The 22319-nt window shown below is 35.9% G+C and overlaps 1 protein-coding gene across 1 annotated transcript in view; it reads right to left on the bottom strand.

Moving 5' to 3' along the window:
* MAN1A2 (mannosidase alpha class 1A member 2) overlaps positions 1–22319 on the bottom strand; it is a 144280-nt gene that overhangs the window by 67366 nt on the left and 54595 nt on the right. Inside the window, exon 6 of the mRNA XM_081306320.1 lies at positions 18451–18545. Coding sequence (XP_081162446.1) covers positions 18451–18545 — 95 coding nt within the window. The remainder of the gene's footprint in view (positions 1–18450; positions 18546–22319) is intronic.

A 22319-nucleotide genomic window follows, 5' to 3' on the forward strand; every position in this document is an offset into this window, starting at 1 on the left:
CTACAAACCCAGCCCTTAACTCGATATTTTTTCAAACATATTTTGTAAATATATTTTTAAACTTAAAGTTGTCTTTCAATTATTAGTTCATGTTATTTTGTTGCTGCTGTTGCTTTTGCTTTTTTATTATATCATCCCTATAGCCACACCTAGAATCTGGTTTACTTTTCCTTTTAAATAAACAATATTGGGTATAATTTACATGCAAAAATCCACTATGAACAGCCTCACACTTCACTTTTTTTTTAAGACTAGATCTTCTACTCAATATGTCTTTGAGACCCATCTATATTGCTGTATTACCCAATAGTTTAATTCTTCTTATTGCTAACTGGTGTTCCATGATATGAAAATAATAACTATTGAGCTATGCACCTTTTGATACACAATTTGGATTGTTCATGGTTCTGGGCTATTGTGAATAAGGTTGTTACAAACTATGAATGGACGTTTATTTTAATTTCTCTTGGGCATATAAATACCTTAGAAGGATAATTTCTTAATCCTATGCTAATTCTATTTTAACTTTATACAAAACTGCTAAACTGTTTTCCAAAGTGACTATACAACTTCACATCACAACATAAGTATACTATCTTGCCTTTTGTTTTCAATTTTCCCGATCAATTCTTTACTTTTCTTATCCAATATTGACTATTTTTTTACTATTTCAATTTCTCTACTGAGACTTTTATTGTGTGTATGGCTGCTTTAGGGATTACAGCACTGACTATTAATTTATACAATATATAATCAACTATTACACTATTTCCATATAATGAAAAAATACTACAACAGCATGACTTACAATAAACAGTTCAACTTACAATTTTTTGTTTTGTTTTGGTACCAGGAATTGAACTAAGGGGTGTTTAACTACAAACATCCCCAGCCCTTCTTATTTTTTATTCTGAGACAAGGTCTCACTAAGTTGCTTAGGGCTTCACTAAAGTTCCTGAGGCTGGCTTCGAACTTGTGATCCTCCTGGCACCAGGATTATAGGTATGTGCCACTACACCCTGCTGAACTTACATTTTTTTTTTTTACTTTATAATGTTACAAAAACAATATAGGATCAGTAAAAATCATACTTTGAATTTTGATCTTTTCCTGGGCTATCTGTATCTGTATGTATGTCTATGACATACAGACAGTCACAAGCAGACAAACTCTCTTGCCAGGTTTCTGTTCTCGAGACTAAAAGGCTCAGGGGTCACTCTAGTTAAACTGGGCTAACTGGGCTGCATGAAATAACCACACAAGAGACACAAATACCTTTTTCTTTGGGGTTGCTATGACGGCTCCTCTGACCTTAAGGGTCCGCAGAAAGAGAAAGAGAGCTAGAGCACACGCTGACCCCTTTTATTGAGGAGAAGCTATTCAAATGAGGCAGGGGTCAGGTTTCAGGGGGTGAGTCTATCTTCATGATGTCCACTGTCAGCAGGTTGACTGACACCTGGGTAGGCCACACCCAAGGGCACAGTAAGAGGAGGGGACACACACAAGGCACTTCCATGGAAGATTCTATCCTAAAGGGATTATATTACAAAGGAACAGGTGAGCATAGCTTCACCCATGGGGCTGTAGCAAGACACACCCATTTCTGTGACTGAGTGCCTCAGCACCCAGCTGTGGAGTGTAACTCAGTCACCCCTAAGGTTGGCCTCCTAAGCTCTCTGGAGATGCTGGGAAGTGGCAGTGAACCAGATGCCAGTCAGCCATTCAATTACAAGAATAAAAAGTTGATACTCTTAAGACTGTGTATTCTGTTGTTAAGCCATAACATTTGATAGGTTAGGTACATTAAATGCATTTTCGACCTATGATGGGTTTATCAGTCTGTAACCCTATTATGAGTTGAAAAGCATCTGAACTTGCAATGCAATCTGCATACAAACTTTTGTGCTACTGTGGTCATACCTTTGCTTCTACATGTATATTATAGACCACACGATTATTTTAAATAATAGCAAGTTATTACTTTTGCTTTAATTACCTTTAGAAGAAAATTCTAAGACTAACATAGAAAAAATAAACCTTTTATATTCATTTGAATATTTACCATTTCCACTGCTTCTCATTTCTTTTATAGATCTGTCTTTCCATTTTTATGTCATTAAAAATTTCCTTTAACATTCCTACTAACAGAAACGTGGTGGCAACAAATTCCCTATGACTTTATTTGCCTAAAAATGGCTTAATTTCATCTTCATTTTGAAGAATGTTATTAAGGGAGGGGATCCAACGTGGCCGCCGGCGAGGAAGCAGCGATTCCAATGTCTCCACATTAACGGGATCAGAAAGACCCATTGGAACAGCGGCAGTCTACCTACTGAGGAACTTCTAGCAAAATTCCGTTTAGAGGGGACCTGCCGGGAATTGGTAGGTTTATTAGAAGTGTCAGTTTGTCCCAGACAAGTGGATCTTGGCCGGCCACGCGGGCGCGGAGGTCCAGTCCCACAGCCACCAGCCGCTTCTGCAAGCGGCCGGCGGCCCAGAGCGGCGCGGCCCGCCCGAACCCGCGAACCCGCAAACGGCACCCGCCGTCCCGGGGAGGCCCTGCTCTCGCTCTGCGAACGGCCACCACGCCTGCCAGGCTCCTAGCCACGCGGCTGCAGCTGCCCGGCTCTACAGGCGGCCCCCCGGCGGGTGCAGAAGTACAATCCCGCGGCCACCAGCCGCTTCAGAAAGCAGCCGGCAGCCCCGAGCGGCGCAGCCCGCCCGAACCCGCAGACCGCACCCGCCATTCCTCCTTCCCGGGAGGCCCCACTCTCGCTCAGCGAACGGCCACCCCGCCCGCCCTGATCTTAGCCACGCGGGCCGCAGCTGCCCGACTCTACAGGCAGCCCCCAGCGGCCCGGCGCAGCGAGAAGTATCCCCGCCTGGCCCAGCAGACAGCCCGTGCCCTCCCGACTCTACTAACAGCCCCGCCCACCCAGCGAACGCCCCCCCCCCCCCGACAGCTTGAAGGGAATCTAACCAACCCTTTACGAAATAGCGAACTGGGAACTAAAACCAGAGATTGTGTCAGACCAGAGACAAGCCAGTTCCACCCCTCCCTTCGGACACTCCGGCAAGGAGCCAGGGACCCGCCATAGCAGAGAGGGGAAGTCACCAAAGTTCGGCCAAAGAGATTCCTTCCCTGCGGAATCTACTTTAGCAGGTGTGTGACTCCCACCCACACCAGATACAAACAACCGGGAAACTTCAAAATCTCTCCGTGGGCGTGACCGTAAGGGCCAAAGGACTCTTGACCCCCAACTTCCCCTACTGCCAGTGACGAGGGCGTGACTGTAGGGGCAGAGGGAAGCAGAGAAGACTCCCCACCCCCAAATCCCCCAACCACGAACTGAGAGGGTGTGACGGTAGGGGCGGAGGGAAACAGAGGACACTCCAGACCCCCAACTCCTCCTACCACCAGCAGTGTGGTTGTGACTGTAGGGGCTGAGGGAAGTAGAGGGGAATCCTCGACCCCCAACTCCTATTACCACCAGCAGCGACACCAATGGTCTTAGCTGCCAGATTCTGAAGGTGTGCCCACCAAAGGGGTCGGGAAAAATTAAACAATTGACTCCCAGACCACACCTCCACAGCACTGGGGCTTAGATGAATGACAGCGAGAGTGCTCAGTCGTTACGGAAATAGAGCACTCGGTGGGGCTGAAAGTGTAACCAAATCCTTGGGGAACTGCCTCCGGTGAGCAGGACCTGGCTGGCTGGCAGGAGGAAGGGGAGGAGGGGCCGTAGAAGTGAAACAGCTCTGGACCAACAGGATTGAGAGACTCCCAGGAACCGCCTTACAGGGATTGCTGTTGACACATTGAGGGAAAAACTCAGCCCGGAGGGCACAGCTTTGCCTACGGGAAAAGAAGAGAATGGATCTCTAAGACCTAATTTTATTTCCTATTTCATTTTAATTTTTTCTCTCCCTTTTCCCTCTCTCTCTCCCCTTCCAAGTTTTACTGCTCTTCCCATTCTCCTCTATGCTATCTATCTCCCTCTCCTTCTTTCTTTTCAAGAGCACCTACCTTCCCCTTCCCCCCAACTTTCATCCCAAGCATTACGTCCTCCATTTCGCGTAACTGTCTAAATACAAATAGGTGTGCGCCCTCCCCCCGCGCCTGCAAGGTAGCCGGACCTGCAACCCACCAGCATGTCAGGCCCAGCAACCTGGGAGTGGCAGAGCAGCCCCACGCGCCTGCAAGGTAGGCACACCTGCTACCAACCAGAAGAACAGGCCCAGCGGCCTGCCGATGTGGTAGGCACAGTGCCCCAATTGGAGGAGGAGCAGAGCCCCTGCCCACGCCTGCGCGGGAGACTTTGCAACTATACAAGAGTAATAAAAATATATAGGGGGAAAATTCAACAACACAACAGTCTCAGTAAGCAGAAAGAAACGTGAACAGTATGAAGAGACAAGGAAAGAAAGGACCACAAGCAATGCAGGTCAACTCAACGTTAGAAGAGGTAATATCTGCAGCAGATGGAATGTCAGATAAAGAATTCAGGAGATACATGCTTCAGATGATCTGGAGTCTCAAGGAAGACATTAGACAGCAAAATCAGACAATTAAAGATCTCTTCAACAATGAAATACATAAACAAATCCAGGAAGCAAAAGATCAACTATACAGGGAGATAGAGGTTATAAAAAACAAACAGAAATCCTAGAAAGGCAGGAAGCAATAAACCAACTTAAAAACTCAATTGAGAATACTACCAGCAGAGTAGAACACTTAGAAGATAGAACATCAGACAATGAAGACAAAGTATTTCAACTTGAAAAGAACATAGACAGCTCAGCAAGACTGTTAAGAAACCATGAGCAGAACATCCAAGAAATATGGGATAACATTAAACGACCAAACTTAAGAGTCATTGGGATACAGGAAGGCACAGAGCTCCAAACCAAAGGAATGAGCAATCTATTCAATGAAATAATTCGAGAAAACTTCCCAGACTTGAAGAATGAGACAGAATCCCAAATCCTAGAAGCCTACAGGACGCCGAATGTGCATAATCATAAGAGATCCACACCCAGACACATTATAATGAAGATGCCCAACATACAGAATAAGGAGAGAATTTTAACAGCTACAAGAGAAAGGAAGCAGATTACATTTAGGGGTAAACCAATCAGGATAACAGCTGATCTCTCACCACAGACTTTGAAAGCTAGAAAATCCTGGAATAACATATTTCAAACACTGAAAAAAAATGGGTTCCAACCAAGAATTGTGTATCCAGCAAAATTAAGCTTCAAGATGGAAGATGAAATTAAAACCTTCCACGATAAACAAAAGTTAAAAGAATTTGCAGCTAGAAAACCATCTCTCCAAAAAATCCTCAGCAAAACATTACAGGAAGAGGAAATGGAAAATAACAATGAAAACCAACAGTGGGAGGTAGGACAGTAAAGGGGGGAAAATAATCAAAGAGGAAAACAAACCATACTCAGTAACATAAATACACAAATATGGCTGGAAGGATAACCCATATCTCAATAATAACCCTAAATGTTAATGGCTTAAACTCACCAATTAAGAGACACAGGCTAGTAGAATGGATCACAAAACATGACCCAACAATATGCTGCCTACAGGAGACGCATTTGATAGGAAAAGACATACATAGACTGAAGGTGAAAGGTTGGGAAAAATCATATCACTCATATGGACTGCGGAAACAAGCAGGAGTGTCCATACTCATATCAAATAAAATAGATTTCAAGCCAAAGTTAATCAAAAGGGATAAAGAGGGAAACTACATACTGCTCAAGGGAACCATACACCAACAAGACATAACAATCATAAATATATATGCCCCAAACAATGGTGCAGCTATGTTCATCAAGCAAACTCTTCTCAAGTTCAAGAGTCTAATAGACCACCATACAATAATCATGGGAGACTTCAACACACCTCTCTCACCACTGGACAGATCTTCCAAACAAAAGTTGAATAAGGAACTCAATAACACAATTAACAACCTAGACTTAATTGACATATATAGAATATACCACCCAACATCAAGCAGTTACACTTTTTTCTCAGCAGCACATGGATCCTTCTCAAAAATAGATCATATATTATGTCACAGGGCAACTCTTAGATAATATAAAGGAGTAGAGATAATACCATGCATCTTATCTGACCATAATGGAATGAAACTGAAAATCAACGATAAAAGAAGGAAGGAAAAATCATGCATCAGTTGGAGAATGAACAATAGGTTACTGAATGATCAATGGGTTATAGAAGACATTAAGAAGGAAATTAAAAAATTCTTAGAGATAAATGAAAACACAGACACAACATATCGGAATCTATGGGACACATTGAAAGCAGTTCTAAGAGGAAAATTCATTGCATGGAGTTCATTCCTTAAAAAAAGAAAAAACCAACAAATAAATGATCTCATACTTCATCTCAAAATCCTAGAAAAAGAAGAGCAAAATAACAGCAAAAGAAGTAGAAGGCAAGAAATAATTAAAATCAGAGCTGAAATTAATGAAATCGAAACAAAAGAAACAATTGAAAAAATTGATAAAACTAAAAGTTGGTTCTTTGAAAAAATAAATAAGATCGACAGACCCTTAGCCATGCTAACGAAGAGCAGAAGAGAGAGAACTCAAATTACTAGCATACAGGATAAAAAAGGCAATATCACAACAGATACTTCAGAAATACAGAAGATAATCAGAAATTATTTTGAATCCTTATACTCCAATAAAATAGAGGATAGTGAAGGCATCGATAAATTTCTTAAGTCATATGATCTGCCCAGATTGAGACAGGAGGATATAGACAACCTAAACAGACCAATATCAATTGAGGAAATAGAAGAAACCATCAAAAGATTACCAACTAAGAAAAGCCCAGGACCGGATGGGTATACAGCAGAGTTTTACAAAACCTTTAAAGAGGAACTAACACCAATACTTTTCAAGCTATTTCAGGAAATAGAAAAAGAGGGAGAACTTCCAAATTCATTCCACGAGGCCAACATCACCCTGATTCCTAAACCAGACAAAGACACTTCAAAGAAAGAAAACTACAGACCTATATCTCTAATGAACCTAGACGCAAAAATCCTCAATAAAATTCTGGCGAATCGGATACAAAATCATATCAAAAAAATTGTACACCATGATCAAGTAGGATTCATCCCTGAGATGCAAGGCTGGTTCAATATACGGAAATCAATAAATGTTATTCACCACATCAATAGACTTAAAAATAAGAACCATATGATCATCTCAATAGATGCGGAAAAAGCATTTGACAAAGTACAGCATCCCTTTTTGTTCAAAACTCTTGAAAAAATAGGGATAACAGGAACATACCTCAACATTGTAAAAGCAATCTACGCTAAGCCCCAGGCTAGCATCATTCTGAATGGAGAAAAATTGAAGGCATTCCCTCTAAAATCTGGAACAAGACAGGGATGCCCTCTCTCACCACTTCTGTTCAACATAGTTCTCGAAACACTGGTCAGAGCAATTGACAGACGAAAGAAATTAAAGGCATAAAAATAGGAAAAGAAGAACTTAAATTATCACTATTTGCAGATGACATGATTCTATACCTAGCAGACCCAAAAGGGTCTACAAAGAAACTATTAGAGCTAATAAATGAATTCAGCAAAGTGGCAGGATATAAAATCAACACGCATAAATCAAAGGCATTCCTGTATATCAGCGACAAACCCTCTGAAATGGAAATGAGGACAACCACTCCATTCACAATATCCTCAAAACTAATAGAATACTTGGGAATCAACCTAACAAAAGAGGTAAAAGACTTATACAATGAAAACTACAGAACCCTAAAGAGAGAAATTGAAGAAGATCTTAGAAGATGGAAAAATATACCCTGTTCATGGATAGGCAGAACTAACATCATCAAAATGGCGATATTACCAAAAGTTCTCTATAGGTTTAATGCAATGCCAATCAAAATCCCAATGGCATTTCTTGTAGAAATAGAGAAAGCAATCATGAAATTCATATGGAAAAATAAAAGACCCAGAATAGCAAAAACAATGCTAAGCAGGAAGTATGAATCAGGTGGTATAGCGATACCAGATTTCAAACTATACTACAGAGCAATAGTAACAAAAACAGCATGGTACTGGTACCAAAACAGGCGGGTGGACCAATGGTACAGAATAGAGGACACAGAAACCAACCCACAAAACTACAACTTTCTTATATTTCATAAAGGGGCTAAAAGCATGCAATGGAGGAAGGATAGCATCTTCAACAAATGGTGCTGGGAAAACTGGAAATCCATATACAACAAAATGAAACTGAATCCCTTTCTCTTGCCATGCACAAAAGTTAACTCAAAATGGATCAAGGAGCTTGATATCAAACCAGAGACAAGGCATCTGATAGAAGAAAAAGTTGGCTACGACCTACATACTGTGGGGTTGGGCTCCAAATTCCTCAATAGGACACCCATAGCACAAGAATTAATATCTAGAATCAACAAATGGGACTTGCTCAAACTAAAAAGTTTTTTCTCAGCAAAAGAAACAATAAGAGAGGTAAATAGGGAGCCTACATCATGGGAACAAATCTTTACTCCTCACACTTCAGATAGACCCCTAATATCCAGAGTATATAAAGAACTCAAAAAATTAGACAATAAGATAACAAATAACCCAATCAACAAATGGGCCAAGGACCTAAACAGACACTTCTCAGAGGAGGACATACAATCAATCAACAAGTACATGAAAAAATGCTCACCATCGCTAGCAGTCAGAGAAATGCAAATCAAAACCACCCTAAGATATCATCTCACTCCAGTAAGATTGGCAGCCATTTTGAAGTCAAACAACAACAAGTGCTGGCGAGGATGTGGGGAAAAGGGTACATTTGTACATTGTTGGTGGGACTGCAAATTGGTGCAACCAATTTGGAAAGCAGTATGGAGATTTCTTGGAAAGCTGGGAATGGAACCACCATTTGATCCAGCTATTCCCCTTCTGGGTCTATTCCCTAAAGACCTAAAAACAGCATGCTACAGGGACACTGCTACATTGATGTTCATAGCAGTACAATTCACAATAGCAAGACTGTGGAAGCAACCTAGATGCCCTTCAATAGACAAATGGATTAAAAAAATGTGGCATTTATACACAATGGAGTATTACTCTGCATTAAAAAATGACAAAATTATAGAATATGGAGGGAAATGGATGGCATTAGAGCAGATTATGCTAAGTGAAGCTAGCCAATCCCTAAAAAACAAATGCCAAATGTCTTCTTTGATACAAGGAGAGTAACTAAGAATAGAGTAGGGAAGAAGAGCATGAGAAGATGACTAACATTAAACAAGGATGAGAGGTGGAAGGTACAGGGAGAGAGAAGGGAAATTGCTTGGAAATAGAAGGAGACCCTCAGGGTTATACAAAATTACATATAAGAGGAAGTGAGGGGAAAGGGAAAAATAATACAAGGGGGAGAAATGAATTACAGTAGAGGGGGTAGAGAGAGAAGAGGGGAGGGGAGGGGAGGGGAGGGGAGGGGAGGGGGGATAGTAGAGGATAGGAAAGGCAGCAGAATACAACAGACATGAGTATGTCAATATGTAAATCAGTGGAAGTGTAACTGATGTGACTCTGCAATCTGTATACGGGGTAAAAATGGGAGTTCATAACCCACTTGAATCAAAGTGTGAAATATGATATATCAAGAACTATGTAATGTTTTGAACAACCAATTTAAAAAAACAAGAAATGATGGTGGAATGTGATGGACATTATTAACCAAAGTACATGAATGAAGTCACAAAATGGTGTGAATATACTCTGTATACAACCAGAGATATGAAAAATTGTGCTCTATATGTGTAATAAGAATTGTAATGCATTCTGCTATTATATATAATAAAAAATTAATTAAAAAATACTCAAAAAAAGGATATGATAATACAGCATAAAAAAAAGAATGTTATTAAGGGTCATGTAATTTTAGATTGACTTTTCTCTCAATGTATTATAAAATGCATTCTAATAACAGGAACAGAACTGCATACCTGTTAGTCCCAGATATTCAGGAGGCTGAGGAGGAAGAATCACGTGGATGCCAGGAATTTGAAAAAGAAAGAAAAGATGCATGCCCATTGTTTTGGGGATTATACTGCTTCTGATAAAAAGAAAGCAATACTTCTATTTTTGTTTTCATGTGTATAATGTAATTTTTCCTCTGGCTGGTCTTCGATGTTTTTTCTTTTCATTAATTTTCATGAAAGATTTTTATCTTTCTGTTTATCCTGCTAAATTTCTTTCTAGGTATCCTGCTAAGTTTCATCAAGTGTTAGAGTCTGCAGGTTTATATTGTTCACTCAAATTTGGAAAAAATGTAGACATTGCTTCTTCAAATAGTTTTTCTGCCATTGCTTCTACCTCCAGGTTTCCCCCAACAATGAATGCTCAATTCTGTGTTCAATTTTCTCTTGAAAGGCAGTTAAATAACTTCTAGGCTGTTCAGTTGTTTCAAAAATTGTGTTTTGGGATATGCTGTCATAGACATACAGTTATGTTTATTCTGTGGCTAATTTAGTTCTTCACTAAGACATGACCCTTCAGGAACGTCCATTCAATGTTACTGGTGTTCAGAAAGATTTTTGTTACTTCCTATTTGGCTATTTTATTCTACATGTTTCTGATTTTAATTTTATAAATTAAAACATTTGTTTTCCAGGAAAGCAATCATATGATCTGAAATTAATTATAATTTTGTCTCCAATCCATTCTTTATTCATTTTTCCTATTTTGTTACACTTTTATGACCTTTGCAAAAAAAATGTACTGTCTTGATTTTAGTGGAAAATCTCTAATATTTCATTAAATCTTTGGTTTAATAAAAGCTATACAACTTCCGGGCTTTGAATCACATTTAGAAAGCCTTTGAACTCCTACATTAAATACATAAAAGCAATCTCCTTCTTTTCCTCTGGTTATTAAGTAAAAGGAAAACAATAAACAAAATACAGGTTATTAAACACATTTAAGAAATATTCAGAAACTACGTAAAATAAAGCTATATCTGAATTGATACAAAATTTAAATACTTAAAAAGGCATAACTTATTAAAAGAAAGAAATGTAATATAATAATGTTCCCTAAATTAATTTCTAAATTTAATGCAAATCCAACTAAAATATAACAGAAAAAAAAAACTAGGCCAAATAATTCTAAACTTTATATAAAAAGAATAAATATGTAAGAACTAAGAAAATTCTGTAAAAACAGGGTACTGAAAGAACTTCTACTATCAGACACAAAAGTTATTACAATGTTATAATTAAATTCATAAAGTAGAGTTAAAATAAACACACTAATTTTGTTTATTTGGGTTTTTGTTTGTTTGGGGGGTACTGAAGATTGAACCCAGAATTTTTAACCACTGAGTCACACCCTGAGTCCTTTTTATATTTTATTTTAAGACAAAGTTTCGTTAAGTTGTTTAGGACCTCACTAAGTTTCTGAGGCTGGTCTTGCAATCCTCCTGCCTCAGCCTCCCAAGTCGCTATATTATAGAGGTGTGCAACCAGGTCCAGCTAAACAAAATGATGCAAAAGAAGACAGTCTGGAAAATTGATTCATATGTATATGCAAATACCTTTTATATTTTATTATATTTACATAAAATTATAATTTCACTGAGAGAGAATCCTTCATAAGTAATACCCATGCAGTAATCCAAACGTCTTTAAGAAAAAAGATCAATTTCTATCTTCCTTTTTATACCATAATAAATTCTAGATCAAAGGTATGAAAGAAAAAAAAGAAATCATTTTTGAACTAGAAAAACTCAAATAAAAATCTTAAAAAATTCACTGGATGGGCTTAAGAGCAAGTTAGAATAATATAGAAAATAGTAAGTGAACATGAAGATAAACCAATGGAAATTATTCAATCTGAAGAACAAAGAAAACAGTATTGACAGCCACAAACAAGAGCTTTGAAACATGTGGAACAGTAATAAAAATTCTTTTATATAAAAATTTCAGAAGGAAATAAAGAGTGGGGAACAAAAAATAATAGAACCATGCTGGAGCACATCTTAATTAAACTTCTGAGAATCAAATAAAAAAGAAGTAAAGCATTAAGAGGGGAAAAAACACTTTATATACAAAAGACAACAATTCAAATTCTCACTGATCAGAAACAATGAAACTAAGACAGAAATAACATCTTTAAAGTGCAAGGAAACAAACAAAAATCAAACCAGAATTTTATATACATTGAACATATCCTTTTAAAATGAATGCAAAATACTTTTTCAAACAAAGAAAATTATAGGAATACATCCCAATGGACAAGCACTGTAGGAAATGCTAAAACAAAGTCTTCAAGATTAAGTGAACTAATACCAGATGAAAACCCTGATCTTCAAAAAGGAATGAAGAACAGATAAATGGATATATTAAACATCTAGATATTAGAATATTTCCTCCCCTTTTAATTTCATTGAAATAAATATTATCTTTAATTCAAAACTAATATTTTAAAAATGTATTTTGAGATTTATAGTATACCATATAAGCAATGGGAAGGAAGATGTATATGGAGAGGCATAGTTTCAATGTGTCTCCAGTATTATTAAACAGCACAATATTACAACATTAATTCTAACTTAACAGATAAATTAATTATATATTAACTTTTTTAGGTTGCTAAAGGAATCACAGTATATATATATATATATATATATATATATATATATATATATATACACACACACACACACACACACACACACACATACATATACATATACACACATCTGTGTGTATGTATATATCATGGTTGCTAAAGGAATCAGTATATATACACTTACATATATATGTATACATACATTTAATGGTTGCTAGAGTAGTAATCACTAACAAAATTAATAGGGGAAGTTAATAAACTAAAACAGAATTCTAAAATGCATAAGGAAATCAGGAAAAGACAGGAAGAAAAAACAGAACTTTACTGTATCAGTATTGCATTAATGTTAATGTACTAGACATTTCAAACAAAGGGTAGATATTGTCATATAAGATACCAAAAGCAAAATCCAATTACATACTATCTCCAAAAGAAATACTATAATTGAAACACAGGTTAAAAAAACCCAATAGATAATGTAAGGGTAGAACAGCTACATTAAATTTGATAAGTATTAAGAGAAAAATATTACCAGAGAAGGACACATCATTAATGATAAAATGAGCTAACCACCAGAAAAGTATATTATAAATATGTATCTCAAAGTTCATAAATACAAAGCTTGCCAGAAACAGACAATTAAACAATCACACTTGGAATATTTTAACACACATCATCTCAGCTATTCATAGAACAATCACACAAAAATTAAACAAAATCAAGACACACACAGAGAACCTGAACAATACCATAAATCACCTGAACCTGATATATGTAAAACATTATACACATTGTAGATAGAACACACCTTCTTTTCAAGTGTATTCACCTCCCCAAAAGGCCATATATTGAGCCATAAATGAGTTGCAAAAAATGTTCAAGGTTCAAATTCGAGAGTTCTATGTGAGCACAATGAAACTGAATTAAAAACTAAATAAGATCTCTGTAAAAAAACAAAAGCAGGGCAATTAAACAATACAATTAAAAACTACTGTTTCATCAAGGAAAAACTCACCGAGAAATTTTAAAATATTTTAAACTGAATGATAATGAAAAGTGATACATTAAAATTCTTTCCTTAGAGGAAAACGTATAGCTTTATAGGAAAATAGTAGCTTATAAGGAAGAAAACGTCTAAAATTAATTACCTGTTTCCAATGTAAAAAGAATAAAGTAACTCCAAGTAAGGAAAGGGAAGGGAATAAGAGAAATACAGCAGAAATCAATGAAACAGAAAAGACAATCAAGTGAAAATCAGTGAAGACAAAAAGTACCCCTTTAAAAATAATAATAAAATGGATAAATTCCTAGTTAGATTGAACAAAATAAAAAGAGAATACCAATTAAGAGCATTGTATCAGTAATAAATGAAGGGATTATTTACTACAGAACCTACAAACACATCAGGCATAATAAAGTAACAGGAACTAAATAATTTAGATGAAATGGAGAAATTTCTTAAAAATATAATTAAGTAAAAGTGACAGAAAATGAAAATAAAATCTGAATTGTCACATATATATAAATACACATTTATTTTTTAAATGAATTATTAAAAATCTTCTCACATAATGCTAAGTCAAGTTAGCCAATCTCAAAAAAACAAATGCCAATTTTTTTTTTAATATAAGGAGGCTGATTCATAATGGGATAGAGGCAGGAGCATGGGAGAAATAGATGATCTCTAGATAGGGCAGAGAAGTTGGAGGGGAAGAGGGTGGGGCATGGGGTAACTAATGATGGTGGAATGTGATGATCGTTACTATCTAAAGTACATGTATGAAGAAACAAATTGGTGTGAATATACTATGTACACAACCAGAGATATGAAAAATTGTGCTCTATATATGTAATAAGATTTGTAATGCATCCTACTGTCATATATAAATTAAAAAATTACATTAAAAAAAGAATATTCATGGGGAAAAAATCTCACAAAGGAAATTTCTGACCGAGACAGTTACATAAGTGAATGCATCAACTATTTAGGGAAGAGACCAGGCATGGGGATGCACACCTGTAATCCCACCAGCTCAGGAGGTTGAGGAAGGAGGATCCTGAGTTCAAAGCCAGTCTCAGCAGCTTAAGAGAGGCTTTAAGCAACTGAGCAAGACCCTGTCTCTAAATATGAATAGTAAAAAAAAAAAAAAAAAAAAAAAAAAAAAAACAACCAGGAGGGCTGGGTATGTGGCTCAGTGGTTAAGTGCCCTTAGGTTTAATCCCTGGTACCAAAAAAAGATAAAAGAAAAGAAACTTTAGGGAAGAAGTAACACCAGTATAACATAAATATTTCAGAAGAAGGTGAGACTAATTCCATTTTATTTTATAAGGCCAAATAACATAAAAACCTATCAAAAGTAGCACTAAAAAGTAAATTTCCTACCAAAATTCATCATAAACATAGTTTCATAAAGTAATAATGAAGGGGTTATCAATACAGAAACAGATAGTTTCAAAAAGTGCTAGAAAATCAAATATTGCAAAATATAAAGACAATAATATATTATGGCCAAGAAATACCCAAGGAATTCAAGATTGACTTACCATATGAAAATTTTACAAGTAATTTACCATACTAATAAAGGCAAAAAAACTTATGGTTATTTCTCTAGATAAAGAAAATGTATCTGGCCACATTCAACACTCTTTCATGATTTACAAAGCAAATTAACAAACTCTCAGTGAAATAGGAAGAGACAAGTTCCTCAATCTGATAAAGGCACTGATAAAGATTGTACAACTAACATCATACTTGAAAAGAAAAACAACTAAAGCCATGTCAAAAGCTTTCATGGGAATTCAAAAGAATACAAAAATAAAGAAAATCTCTTCAGATAAGATCACAAACCCAAAAAGTTATAGAAAGTATATCTGAATGTGGGAAAATTTTAAATATATGAATGAAAAAATATTATACCGATAACAGTAAGGCAGAAAGACAGGAATTTTACAATCTACAAATAACTTTACAAATTAATTAGAAAAAGACAAGTCACAAAAAGGTAAATTTAAATGTCCAATAAATTTATAAGGATGATCAAATTCACTAGTCAGAAAATACAAATTAAAATAACAATGAGTAACATTTTTCAACCACTAGTTCATCAAATTTACTAAAATACTGATATCTGCAGACATTTGGATGCTCCCACACACTGGTGGTAGAAAAGTGATATACTACAGCCTATTTGGAAAATATTTTGGCAGTATTCATTAAATTTAAACATGTGTATACCTTTGATCTGATAAACTCAAACCTGGGAATCTGTACCAAAAAAAAAATCAAAAAAGACATTTGACCCAGCAATCATATTCTTGAGAATCATTTCTAGAGAAATAAAATGCCCACTAACACAAGGATCATAACAGGATGCTATCCAAGCAGTATTTATGATAGAACGAAAATAATGGAAACAAATGCCACTGATATATAAAATGAATGAAACTATTCCAGGTCTCACTATGTATTATTCAACAGAAAGGTTTAGATGACCTGGAAGAGTATTTTGAAAAGAGTATCACTGAATAAGAAAATAAGAAGTGGGAAATCAAACATTCAAATAAGCCCTTAAAAAAAAAAAAAAAAAAGCCCTGCCAGGTATATATGTTTGTGTTTCTATATGCTATATCCCATTGTTACCATGGGTTGGGTTTTGAGCAGCAAGAATGTGGGAAGGCCATGTTGGAAATGATCAGATCCCATCCCAAAGGGGGGAAAATAACTTAAAAAGTAGGGAAATAACAAATTTTATGAAACATAAACTTAAGTAAATCATTTATAGAAATATATACAAAGAAACTAAATGAAAATTAAACTTATAAAATGCTCATGACAGGGTCCTTTGTAGGGCATGATGTAACGTGGGACATGTTGCATCAGAAAAGAAGAAACCTAACTTGCTGGCTGCTACCCGCTTCCCAGTCCTGGGGCCACATGTGGCTAAGAGAGTACCTAGCGATTAGCCAGAAGGCATCGGATCACCGTTAGGATAGGCTCAGAACCCTTCTGCCCTCATGGACAGCTCATGTCTCCCATTACTGCCTGTAGGATGGGTGTAGATATAAATTGTCCCCCCCCTGCTGACCTTTACCCTGATTGTTTCCTGTACATTATATTAGCTGTGTGTGTTTTCTCAATAAACGAGATCCTGCTTTGACTGTTCTCCCTGGCGTGTCTGATTGTTCTCCTGCAAGGGAGGGCTGGGTGCCGGAGGCCAGTGGACCTTTACCTTTCTTGGTTCATCCTGGTCGGGGCATGCTCCCCCAATCTCTCCCACAGGTCAGGAGGGAAGGGGGGTGCATGCTAAAAACCCCGACAGTCCTTGAAAACTTTTCTACTTTATTCTCAATCTTAAATTTGAAGTTTTGCAATTTCATCTTTATTTTTCAGTTCTTTTCTTCTATGTAGCAAAAAAAAAAGTCTTTCTTCTTTCAGAATTAAGTTTTAATTATTATCTAAGAAGACTGCATGATTCTGTAAAGTTACTGAAGGAAATATCAGAAAATCTATGATGAAGCTAAGGAAAAGAGAAGTGTGTGTACATCATTTGGCTATGTTCTTTCAAGAGAGATTGTTCTGGAACTCTAGCCAGCACTTCTCTCACAAAGGAAGTAATCTGCATTATGTATAGTACATAAAATTAAATAATAGTAAATTTAGATATAAAGTTCATTATTTAAATGCTGATTCTTAATGTAAATTTAAACTCTATCATAAAGTTCTTCATTAGAAAGACATGACTAAAATAGATTATTTTTTCAAATAAATTCACAGATTCACATCTGGAGAAAAATAAATGTTCCTAACATTTATTCTAAAGAGCTTGGATAAAAGGGGATCAACTGTCAAATTTTCACATAATTTATAAACTTCAACATTAAAATAAATATTACTTGGAAATGAGCAGCAAACATTTCAGTCAGCATGAATAATTTAAACACCAGTTAAAATGTTAACATCATTCAAATTTTAATTTTGTACCTTTGTTTGAAAGTTATATGAAGAAGATATTTTGTCTATTTCTAAGTAAAAAGTAGTGTTTTAGAATGAAATAGATTGCAAAGAATAATCCTTTAGAGTTCACTTTGATTTTCAAGAGTGTAGATATTATTGCCGGGTGTGGTGGCACAAGCCTGTAATCCCAGTGACTCAGGAGGCTGAGGCAGGAGGATTTCAAGTCCAAGACCAGCCTCAGCAACTTAGATCCTCAGCAACTTAGCAAGACTCTGCTCAAAATAAAAAATGAAAAAGACTAGGGACATAGCTCAGTTGTAAAGCACCTCTGAGTTATATCCCCAGTACCTACCCCCCAAAAGAAGAACATAAATAATAAAGACCCTTCAGCCAACATCATGCATTAGGTGTAGTTTTACTATTAATATGAGTCAACAATAGAAAAACTAATTTCTAGGCACATTGTTTTTCATTTTGACTCAGAAAAAAGCATGTGATATGTAAAAAGAAAAAGAGAAAATGTATTTTGAATCTATTACAGCACTAAATGGAAATGAACAATAAATATTGTGTAACCATATACATGAGGAAAAAAAATCTGAGAGAAACAAGTAATAGAAAGTGGAATGAAGTTAGAGCAGGCGACCTGTTTTAAAGTAAAGGACATATATTTAAAAAGCAAAGAAAAACAATTTATGTCTTGAAAAGCATGGTGGGAGAAGATCATAAGAAATTTCTAAGACTAATCAGGTAAAAACAAATAAACAAAAAAAATCTGTTAATTTAATCTTCCAGAATAGAAATAAGCAATAAAATAGAATTTACCTTTTCAGATTCACCATTGCCCAGGGAATCCCAGTAGGTGTGTTAAAAGCAGGTAGGAGTTTCTCAGCCAACTGTACTGCTTTAATCTTGAATATCTAAGACAAAAATATGAATGATCACAAGTTACAGACATCAATAAGTATTTGCAAATTGTTATTTCTCACAGTATGCATTCCATAATGTATTAGGTCCATGGGGCGGAGGGCAACCTATTGTTATCATGGAGACTATTTTAATCAGAGAAAATGTTTGCAAACTGAGGAAGGGTACCCAGAATGGAAAACCCTAAAACTACAATTAATTGAAAAGAAAGATACAGGTCAGGTATCAATATTATCTCTATTTTTAGCTGGAAAAAAATCTAAAACATTAGGCTATGGCAGGGAATGGTAGCCCACGCCTATAATTCCAGCAACTAGGAAGGCTCTAAACCACTTAGTGAGACCCCGTCTCAAAATAAAACCCAAAAGGACTGAGGTTGTAGCTTCAGTGGGAAAGTGCCCTGGGGTTTGAGCACCATTACCAAAAGAGAAAGAAAACAGAAAAAAAAAAAAAATGAGGCTGTAAAATTTTCATTCAAGATATTCAAACTTAACTTCGATGATAAATTAAAATTAAAACAGAAGTAAAAGAAAGATGTAATCCAATTTGGATAACTGGCCTTGGATTACATAAACACGTTTATATTTCAACATTTTCCATTAAGACCTAATCATGTTATAAAAGGAAAAAAAAAATTTGAGTTCACATTTCAATTTTCAACCTTCAGTCCCACTTGCTGCTTTTTTGGTTCCCAAAGTTTAAAAAAAAAAAAAAAAAAGTAATATCAGTGATTTCTGAACTTTTAAAAACATACACTATTATCAAGAAGTATAAGGTAAAATTTCTATTATTTGCTTAGCATATTCTAATAAATAGATTTGGGTACTCTATTCTGAACACTACTGACTCAGACACTCTAAACTAAGACTGTTTCAGAATGTTCTAGTAGGAAAAGTGGCGTGTTCTCCTATATTCCTTAAGTCTATCCTCTTTCAAAACAATTCCAAATGGATGAATTATTTAGAATACTACTTTCTCACTGATGCCAAATAATTTTGATCTCCAAATAACTAGTAGTTGACAGCCTGAAACAGATAAAAGTTTTGATTTGAGATTATATTAAACCAAGCATCCCAAAATTACTCAGGGTAGGAAACATTGTATAAGTGAACAAACATTAAGATGGTCTGCAAAATCATTAAGAATACAAAAAGTATCTGCGGAACTTTGTTCTGTTTTCTGCTACAAAAATGTGAATAGTTCAAAGAGTAAAAATCTTTTTTAATGATTGATGTCTCAGGAATAAGCTGGATCTCCAGTGTTTTGGGGATGCTTTGAGTCAAATTGATAATCAGAAAAGTATTTTTTGTTTGTTTGTTTGTTTGTTTAATGTATCCCTGTTCTGATTTTAATTAAACTCAAAATTTCGCTTTAAAAAAAAAAAGAATACAAAAAGTAATAAAGGCTAAGAAGGATTGGGGGGAACACTCCCCCCAAATTACATATTTTATATATAATTTTAAATATTTAAAATTACATGTTAATAATTCTATTAATTGGGCCCACCGTGCTGACCCCACGTTTTCTTTTAAAAAGCAATTTATCTTTAGCCCCTCCTGGCTTAAACTGACATGTTACATACCTCAGGAAAACTAACTGTTATCTGCACAGGAAATGCAGGACTGAAATAATGCCAATAAGAGGAGCCCAGGAACTTTTGTGACTCCTAATATAGAGCAGATCCCACAACTCAAGGAAATAAGGATAATTTCTACTAACCATAAAATCTCTAAGAACAGGTTCCAATTAGAACTGGTCAGCATGGGCCAAAGTGACTGAGAGTTGTTATGGTAGTAGGAACTTAAAAGTCTGATATCATCCTGCTGTTGATCATAGGTCAAGAGGTAGATCTGGTTAGGACTCTCTGAAAACTTTCTTGGAACCCCCAATAAAACTGGAAGTCAGGAGAGGAGCACTGTTCCTCCCCTCTCTGAGAGGATCTACTCTCTCCCTAGAGCAAGCATGTCCTCTTTTTCCCTATCCCTTCTAATAAACTCATGCCTGTTACTCTTTGCAATATGTCTGAAATCTTTCTGAACTGATCAAAAGAATTGGGGCTTGAAGGAGGCGAGGGTTGTCTGTGCACTGCCTCAGTTTCCTGACAGACCCCAGTCCTTTAACTGATTTGCACTTTCTATTTCAGAAACATATTTTGATAACATTAAGACAACAGAACAGCTAATTTAAAACATTCGATTTTAACATGCAACACAGGCAAATAACATAAAATCTAGTAAATTTCAAAAGTAGAAATAATTATACAGTTCTGCCCCTCAACCACACAGTTCCTTCTATAATTCAACCAGTTACCAGCTTCTTAAATATCTAGTAAATATTTTGTATTTAACCAGTTCCATGGTATGCATGGTTCTTAACCATTACAAACATCAAATGCTTTAAGTCTGAGCCCTTCTTGAAAAATAAATTCTGTCACATTTTCATGCGCAGAATCTCCACCACAGATTATCATATTGTGAACTTATTTCTTTCCCTCACTGTTGTACCTTGGAGATCTTTTTAAATCAGTCCACAAAAGACTACCACCTTGTTCTCTTTAGTGGCCGCAGAATTTCCTTTAGTATGTATATATTGCAATTTATTTCATCAGACTCCTACTGATGAACATTTAATTTGTTTCTATACTATGTAGCTATGTGATGTATCACTATGTGGCTATGGGCAATTTCAAAATAGAAATATATAAACTAGCATGTGCATTGGCAATTCTGATGTTATTATCAATTTGTCCTCTATACATGTTTTACTAATTTATACTCCCATCAGCAATTTGTGAGTGGCTGTTTCCCACTCACAACACAAAAGTTTTCTAATTTTCTCTTCTACTAATCTGATGTTGAAAACATATTCTATTGTTATTTTGATATCCATTTCTTTGCTTATGAACGTGGGAGATACTCCATATCCATTCAAAACCCTTTTCAAGCATAACTTTGTGTACTGCAGAGGACAGAAAACTATACAAAAAATTTCCCCAGACTCCCACATTTTACAGTCTTAGAAATTGAGGTATAAAGTGAAAAAATAACATGTCCGAAAGTCATAAAGTTAGTAAGTGGTTAGTCTGAATTTAAACCCAGGCAGTCCAACTTGAGAGTCCATGTTCTTGACCACATACACATGCTTTCAATTTGCATTACTTAACATTAATTTTTACAGTCACTAAATTTTTCCTCTATTTGGCCTCGAATGTTGTGCTTCTTGAGGCCTGATTCTATGTCCTCTTCTCTTCCTACCCTAAACTGTCTCCCCAGACAATTTCATATGTCTTTATTTTTATGTGTATACCTCTTTACTGTATCTTACATTTTCCCTCTTGAAAGATACACTGGCTATTATAAAATTCTGGGTTGGCAGCCATTTTTACCTCAGTAGTTTAAAGATATCACTTTAAGGTCTTTGTTTTCAATTATCAGGTACAAGCACCTGACTCCCAAATTTATATCTCTAGTCAATATTTACAGTGGTTAACAACCACCACCACTACCACCTAGGAATAAATTTTACCAGATATTGATTAAAATAATTGAAGATATACATACATACACACACAAAAAAGGGGGGGGGATGGGGTAGGGGGAGGACATCCTGTGTTCATGGATTAGAAAAATTAATATTGTTTACTATCTATACTGCCCAAAGTGATCACAGGTTCGATGCAATTCCTTTCAAAATACCAGTGACATTCTTCACAGAACTACCAAAAAAAAAAAAAAATCTAAAGTTTGTAAAGAAGGAACAATAAAAAA

This window comes from Spermophilus citellus (genome assembly GCF_964194105.1).
Source record: "Spermophilus citellus genome assembly, chromosome: 9".
Classification (NCBI taxonomy): Eukaryota; Metazoa; Chordata; class Mammalia; order Rodentia; family Sciuridae; genus Spermophilus; species Spermophilus citellus.